Here is an 8,620-nt window from a genome sequence, read left to right as displayed (position 1 = left end):
GAAAGAGCGTTGACGATCTCAAACTTGTAGGCAAGTGGAAAGTAAAACTTTTGGATGGGAGACATGTGTTGATTCAGTTAACCCTAGCTGAAGACTATGCTCAGATTTTTTCTAAAAAATATCTCAACATAGTAGGCAAGTCAATGAAGTTAATCAAGCGGTTTCTTGATTTTGACCCAAATCATGAGTCTCCTACTGTTTTGGTATGAATTAGTTTACGTGATCTCAAGTTGCATTTCTTCAATCACAGGTTTTTTATTCTATTGGATCCATTCTTGAAGATCCTATGAAGCTAGTTATTCCCACCTTTAACCTAATCATGTTTTCTATGGCCAAAATACTTGTGGAAAGGGATATTTTCTTACATGATATTACTGAATTCTGGATGGGCGCAACTCACAAATTGTCATGGAACACAAACCTATTTATTGTACCCACTGTAAGATGTTTGGGCATACACTTGATAAATGTCACAGACTATCCAAATTTGAAAGCTAAAGCTCAAGTAAACAAAGAGAGGTCTAACCCCATTTTTATGGACACATCTGCTCAATCTGTGGAGGAAGTTCCCGCAAGATAGGATTTGGTGTCTGATTTGCCTGTGGATCCCCCTTGCCTACACCGCAGTTCTTGATGAAGAACACCATACTACAGGTACAAATCAAAATGTGCTTATACCACTCATTGTTATTGAAGAAGGTTCACTTACATGCCAAGAAACGAACACACGAGAGTGCTTCCACTCTCTCGATTCGATAAAAGATTAGCTAGTACAACATGTAGTTGTTTCTAATGTTCAACAACCTACACATGTCTGACACACTTTAGAGACCAGACGAGTCAATCTTCGGATGAGGAATGACAATCCATTCCAGGAGGAAGAAGAAGAATGGATGCCGACTCGAGCTCAGAAACTTATTGGATGATACATTGGTTACTACTCGCAATTGCACTCATCTCACTAATTTTTCAGCTGGCTTCTTCCTTAGAATTAGAGGCAGAGGCAAGACAAAATTGGACCGCTCTTTAGTTACCTGATACTTTGTATTTTGACACTTTTTGGTTTTTATTTTCTTTAGGTCTCTCATTTCATAATTGACGTAAGAAAAACTTCTTCCATATTTGAAGACAACTACTTCCACAACAATCATCAAATTACAAAAAAAGACATTTCTATGCATGGACAACATGATAAAAACCTAACCTAAACGGTGACAGCCGAGACAACTCCGAAAACCCAAACAAATCCTTAATCGTAATGACTCAGGACAATGATAGATGAAAATAAAGCCAAATTTCGGCAATCCAGACAACTCCGACAGCCAAAACAACTCGAAACAATGAGGGATGAAAGTAAAGCCAAAGTATGGCAACCCAAACAACCCTGACAACCGAAATAACTTAGAACTATGCTTTAAATAGCTTGCTCTAGCCGAGGGTTGCTGGATGTGAGACTGCAGTGAAGAAGAAAGGAGAAGACAAAGGAAAATGAGCTCAGAAGCGAGGTGAGAAGAAAACCTTTGGGGCTCGATTGGACCGCATCAGAAGCTGCGGGACGCACTAATTAGGTGGAGTTTGCAAAATTTCGTTCCATGGACCCACGTTTCCAGAGAACACCAGAAATCAAGCACCCCAAATGCTTATAATGCCACAATTCGAACCTCACCGCAACTTGGTAGCTGCACCAGACAAGACATACTTCTCAAGAGATATATTTTGTATAGCTTACATCTTACAAGAAATGTATGTCAAGTATATTTTTATACATGCATGTCGGGGCAATCTACCATCCTTCTGCTTGGAAAAAGTTCATTTTCTATACAATTAATTTTAATATTATTCCCTTCAAATATAAAACTGAAGCTATTGATGCTAATGTATAACCTTATAACAACCGAGTAATCTAAGATATCCACTTTTTAGGAATATTTTGTTGGGAATCAGATTTGATAAAGAATTGGATGATTTGTGATAAGTTCTTGCATGAGTACCAATTCCTTATCCATCTTTCTTGTGGAAATCAAATCCATTGAAATATTTTAGATTCTATATTGTTATTATAAGTGTTGTTAAATATGATGCCTTCATATATTTTATGTAGATTAAAACTGATGATCTAGATTGCAAATTTTATGTTGTATACTTGAAAACTAATTTAAAATAAAATTGCTGAGAAATGTTTCACTATCCATCGTATTTGGGCTCCAAAGTTGGGCGATATAATAATATTAATTTTTTTTTTAACCCAAAAATTTACAACGATGTGATGGCCAACCGTTTGGAATTTTTATAAATATCTTTTTTTTCTTAACATTTTTTTAAGATACGAGACTAACCTAAACTCTCAGGTTTCAATCCTCACAAAGCTATTCCACTCTTATTGGAGGTTTTTTGATTTTAACATGGAGTCTTTTTAAGTAACAGCAAATGTCAAATAATGATTAGAAATCCCTAGAAACTGAATGCCATTGATTTTTTCAGCAATTCTAGATCCCTTTTATGCACCTTATTTATTTGTTCTTTTACTTGGGAGCTGTTTGTTATCACTTTTTTTTTCTTTATTTTATTTTTTAATTTTCAGCTAATTTTAATTTTTTTCTTTTTATTAGATCGTCAATGATTTAGTATCCTCTAGCATGATTAGTGAATGGCTGCAACATTGTGCTCTTGAGCTCTTATCAGAGTTTTCATTGCTAGTACTTGAACTGTTTGTGGGTAATGTGAAATTCCTCAAGGAAGATATTTCGTTAGTACGGGGGATGTTAATTGTGATAACATCCACTGCAAAGTTGTCGCAGAAAAGAAATATTTATCAGCCACATTTTATCTTATCACTGGTGTCTTTATTTCAATTATTCCAGGCTGTCAGTGTTACATCTGTTAACTTTGGGTATATCATTGAACTTGGGATTGATGCCATTCTTATGAACACGCCCACACCATGTGTATCACTTGTGGTATTTTTCTTAAGCCCAAATTCTTATGTATAAGTTTGCAATTTCATGATTCTTTTGAAAATCAAATTAACTGGATTGACATTCGTCTTTCCTATATTTCTTTTTTTATTTATACACAAATTGAGCACTGTGACCTCTGTTGGTGTATCAATAATTATTACTTTACACAATGTGGATCGGCGTTAATTGCAATTTGCATTTGTTAACAGATGCGATTTTGGTGATGGCCAGATTGAAAATTCATTTGTAGGGGTGAATAAAGAGTTCAATATGAAGTTTTTTTCTTTTTTAATTGATCATGGAGATATTTATATAGGATATTTAAAATCAGAGGCTTTAGTACATGCTTTTTTAGTGATATATTGCTAATAGGGGAGACATATTTTGAATTAAGTGAATTTTTACCGTACAGAAAATTTTTAGAAAATGGTGCTTAAAATAAGTGGAAACATGTAACTTTAAAATCATAGATCATGCCTGATGGTTAGAGGGAAGGAAGGTCATTGTGTTGCAGAGGGAATTTGTAATTTTTATATGTTGGATAAGTTACTCCAAGATTGAAGATTGGATCATGTTAGTCATTTTACATGTAAATTTCTAGTAGAAGTATTTTTTTCTTTTAGGTTTCGGCCATCAAATAGTGAGTTGGGGTGAAATGGTGATATGCCATTCAAATATTGCGGTGTCATGTGTCTAAACTTGGTTGTATGAGTGTCGGGGAGGGGAAGGTAGGGAGCATAATGCACTAAAGGTTGCTTGAAAAAAAAATGGAATGATATTTCCATCATCATGATTGAGCTTGTTGGTTCACAACCATTTTTTTGACCAATTTCCCCACTGAATTTTCCCATTAGATTGATGATGATCTAAACTGATAAGATTTTATTTATATTTTAAAATTAAAAAAAATTAGGAATTAATATTTTAATATTTGTTTATTATCTTGCGTGAAGATTATCATATTTTTAATTGATATCGGTTAGTTAGGAAATCAGCAGAAACGAAAGCAAACTTTTATTAGCACTGGATTAGGGCGACAACATGACACAATCGGAAAAGGGAAAATACAACAACAAATCAACCTCCGGCTAGGACCGGAAGATAAGATCTAAGGGCGGTCGACAAAGTGGCAAGGGAAAAAGGTAAGGTTTGAGGGCTGTCGGGTATGTTGGAAGGGTGGTTGGTGGCCGGTTTAGGGGTTTGAGAGTGGGGTGGCAGGGAAAGCTGCAGGAAAGGGTGGTGAAGGAAAAACTGCAAGGAAAGGGTGGTGAAGGGTGTTGGGTGCTGCTGGGATGAGCCAGACACAAGGAGAATTGCTTTGAAAGGTTGCATGGATGTATGTGGGCGGTTGGGAGTGTTGGACAACAAGGCCAACAACAGGTTGGAGAGGAACAGGGTGTTGGGAGGCGGATTGGAGGTCTGGACGGCAAGTTGCGGTACGAGGAGGGGGAGTGGGGGGGCAGCAGTGTAGTTGGGATGAGGTAGGGAGGCCGACGACTATGATGAGTAGAGGAGAAGGGTTAAGGAAGATGATAGGGGAAGATATATTACTACCTCGAAGCAAAATACAATCCAAGCACTACGCGTCATCAGATGTAGCCCTAGCAAGGGAAAAGGAAACTTGAAGGAGAATTTGAAAACAACAATACAACATCACATAACCCTAAGCAAACAAAATAAACATATACTAACTAATTGATAAAATAGGAAGGTAAGACCCTCCCTTGGGCGACAACCAGAAAAGAAAGGGGAAGAAGCGCCAATATAAGGAAAATGAACGCTATAAGGGTCGTCCTGCCCATTGGGAGCGAACGACTGGGTGTTCCAACCTCCTGGTGGATCGAAATAGTTCAAGCAGAACCAAATGGCCGGTTTAACCCTTCCCTCGAGTCCTGCTTGTCACCCAACCCTACGTGATTATCCTTAGAGATAGTTTGGATAATCTAGCTATTAGGCAACATATATATATATATATAAGACACATTCTTATTCAAATTGATAATGAAGAAGATTACACACGCTTTTTTGCAAGAAGGATAATTTAGATTAATGACAGAATAATGAAGATTCTGAAATGGTCTGTGAATTTTGACCCACAGACGGAACAACAAATCATTCTGGTTTGGATTTGCCTTCCTGGTCTGAAATTTCATTATTTTTCTCAAAAAGTGTTGTATTCTATTGCCTCAGCTTATGATAAGTTACTCAAGACGGACATTTCTTGTTTTAATCTTTCCCGTCCATCTGAAGTCAGAGTACTTGTTGAAAGAGACATTACTTCTTTTGCTTATGAGGAAATTTGGTTGGACACACAACATCATGGATATTGGCAGAATGTAGAGATTGAGCATTTTCCTTCGTATTGTTGGAATTGTTGTATGTTCGGCCACTCCAGTTCTCAATGCCATCATCTACATCCCCACCCCAGACCAAAAAAGCAAAGTGTTCTTCTAGAGGCAGTGATTTCAACTCCTGATCAGCTTCATGTTATTGACACTATCGATCATCAAAAAGATACAGTTAAAGACGTCACTATCACACAGACAATATATCAACCATTCAGTCTCCACACATTATTGTAGCTTCCCCGTATTTGGAACCTCTTATCGTGGAGGCGAGAGATTCTTCAGATTCCGCTGCCCTAGAACCTACCAATGATACAGGTGAAAATACCTCTGTTGCTTCACTACCGCCTCATCAGGTTCAGAAAGATGTTAATGCTATTCAGACTCAAGGGGATCATGATTTGCAACGTCCTACACCTGTCCGACCACTTTTGGACCAATCCATTCATCATATGAGTCAATCATCGGATGAGGAATGATAGGTCTACACATCCAGGAGGAAGAAGAAGAATGGAGACGTACTTGAGCTCAGAACTGTTGGATGATACTTTGTTTACTTCGGGTAATGGTACATAGGGCTGTAAACGAGCCGAGCTTGAGCGAGGTCAGGCTTGGCTCGTGTTCACCTCGTTTGAAATAGTTCGTGTTCGAAATCGACTCGTGCTCGAAATTGACTCGTGAACATTGTGTTCGTGTTCGGCTCGATTTAAAAATTTGTGTTTGTTTTGTGTTTGTGTTCGACTCGAAATTAGCTCGGAAAAATTAAATTAAAAAAAATTGATGTAAAGTGTGAGATTCAAACTTGGACCAAATATATACAAAAAAAGGCACTAACCACATTACCACACGAGATGTTATGATTTAAACTTAGATATAAGTATATATAATATATTATTATCTAAATAATTGAATATATTTTTTAAATTTTGAGCTAAAACGAGCCGACCACGAGCAAACAAAGAGTTGTTCGTGTTCGGCTCGTTTATAATTCGAGCTTTAAAAACTTCTTCATGTTCGGCTCGTTTACTTAACGAACGAGCTGAACACGAGCTACTTAACGAGCTAAACATGAGCTGTTCGCTAACTACGAGCTTTTTTGACAGCCCTAATGGTACACACTTTACTAATTTGTTACCTGGTTCTCTTTCGAGAACTTGAGGCAGAGGAAGAACTAAAGTGAGACTTATCTAGCACCTTTGCGTCTGTTGGTGGATTTTTGGTTTTTTATCTTTATGTATCTTTGATTCTCTTGATTTTTGTGTGTTGTATTGTGTGAGTTCGTCATTCTTTTAGGTCATCTCGTACAACCTATATGTACCTTTTCTTCTTTAATATATTAGCCATTGAACTTTTTTTTAAATATATATATATATATATATATATGTATATATACTTTATTATTATTATTTTTTTGAAAAAGCCCAAGGGCTAATATATTTAAAGGAAGAAAGATACAGATAGATGAAAATACAGAAAAATACATGAGAGCCTAAAAACCAAAAGTGTCAAAACATGTAGTATCAGGTAGCTAGAGAGCGACTCATATTTGCCCTGCCACTGCCTCTAGTTCCAGGGAAGGAGACACCTAATAAATTGATAAGATGAGTGCCATTGCCAGTAGTAACCAATGTATCGCCTAATAAGTTCTTGAGCTCGAGTCGTCCTCCATTCTTCTTTTTCCTCCTGGAATAGACCAACCATTTCTTATCTGAAGATTCACTCATCTGATCAGTGGATTGTTCTAAAGTATGCCGGACATGTGTAGGTTGTTGAACATTGGAAACATATACTTGTTGTACCAGCTGATCTTTTATTGGATCAAAGGAGCACTCTCGTGTGTCTTGGCATGTAAATGAGCTTTCTTCAACAACAATGAGTGGTATGGCACGTTTGGATTTGTACTAGTAGTATGGGGAGATGTTTAATGAGGATTCAGAGTACTATGCTCCAATCCAGTAACTGGAATAGAGTGTTCAAAAGCAGGAGCATCCAGGGGTAGAACGACTTGGGTATGATGTTCTTTATCTGAGACGACAAAGGTTTGAATAGGAGGCTCCTCAAAAATTTTCTCATTAGGAACAACGTCAGTCAGATGAGCAGAGGTATATGTGGTGTTTGAAAGAGGGTCGGGTTGCACCTTCTTAGCAGGGATGGTAGGTGGAAGACGTCCACTTCTAATTCAGTATGAAAAATTTTTTGAACAGGTTGCTGATCTTTAGTAATACCCAGCCTTAGATGAAAATGCAAACTATAGCAAATAGTAGAACTGTGGCTAAACATACTATAATGAGAGCAATAAGGAGAGTGTGGTTCTATTTCAACATTTTACCAATACCCGTTGTGAGTGGATCTAATCCATACCTCATCCGAAGTTGGTTGGGTGATATCTCTATCAGCGAACACACAAACCACAGAGGGTCTGACGACAGCAAGCGTAGGACTATCAACCTTGAGAGTCTTGCCGTAAACAGTTGCTAAGGAGTATAAAATTTTCAAGTTGAACATGTGTAGTTTTAACTCCGGATACTTTATCCAAATAAAAAAGATAGGGGACTCCGCTTTTGAATCAAAGTCGACAGTCTACTTCAGGATTTTAATAAAACGTTTGTCAATCTTGATTACTTTTTGAAAAAAAATACGTGTAATCCAAATCGTGAGATAACTGAATAAGTATATGTCGGTTGTCAAGTAAGCCAATATTATAACTACCCAATAGCTTCATAGCATCAAAATCTTTCCGAATGATCTCAAATTTAGGGTGACCATAAAGGAATTTCCCCATTAGAGCAAAACACCAAGAAGACATAAGAGTACTGGTTTCAACATCAGAGAGAAAAAAAGCAGGTTTCTCATTTTTTTTACCAAGTTTTTTAATGAAAGTTTAATCACCACCACTTTCAAGAGCCTTGTGGAAGGATTGTGGAACAATGCAGAACTTACCGATACCAAAATCAGGCTCTGAACCTGAAATAGGGGCACGCGTAGGATTAGAAATGTCGCCGGCAAAAACAGTGGCATAGGAACGGAGCGTCGAGGCCATCTCCACTAGGCAAGATGACCACAGTCGGATTCTGGAGCGGCGTGGCAAGCAGGAGAGGTGAATGCGAGTAGAAAGAGGAAGGCGTCATCTTTCGGAAGCGTCAAACTGCGAGAAGAAACCGTCGTGGTCGGGCAGGAGAGGAGAATGTGAGCAAACAATCACGTCGTCGGTTAGGAGACGATGTGTGAGCAGACCGACGCGTCATCGTCTTCAGGTAAGGTGAGCGGACATACGTCGTCGAGTTAGAGATGCGACCTGCGAGCGTACGAAAGAGCGTC

General features: G+C 37.9%; 1 protein-coding gene across 1 annotated transcript in view; it reads left to right on the top strand.

Moving 5' to 3' along the window:
* Positions 1-8,620, top strand: part of LOC110025255 — a 54,154-nt gene that overhangs the window by 20,067 nt on the left and 25,467 nt on the right. Inside the window, exon 10 of the mRNA XM_020725626.1 lies at positions 2,610-2,957. Coding sequence (XP_020581285.1) covers positions 2,610-2,957 — 348 coding nt within the window. The remainder of the gene's footprint in view (positions 1-2,609; positions 2,958-8,620) is intronic.

Source organism: Phalaenopsis equestris, unplaced genomic scaffold, assembly GCF_001263595.1.
Source record: "Phalaenopsis equestris unplaced genomic scaffold, ASM126359v1 Scaffold000297, whole genome shotgun sequence".
NCBI classification, from domain to species: domain Eukaryota; kingdom Viridiplantae; phylum Streptophyta; class Magnoliopsida; order Asparagales; family Orchidaceae; genus Phalaenopsis; species Phalaenopsis equestris.
Note: the sequence above shows the minus strand (reverse complement) of the source record. Positions and strands in the feature narration are given on the sequence as shown.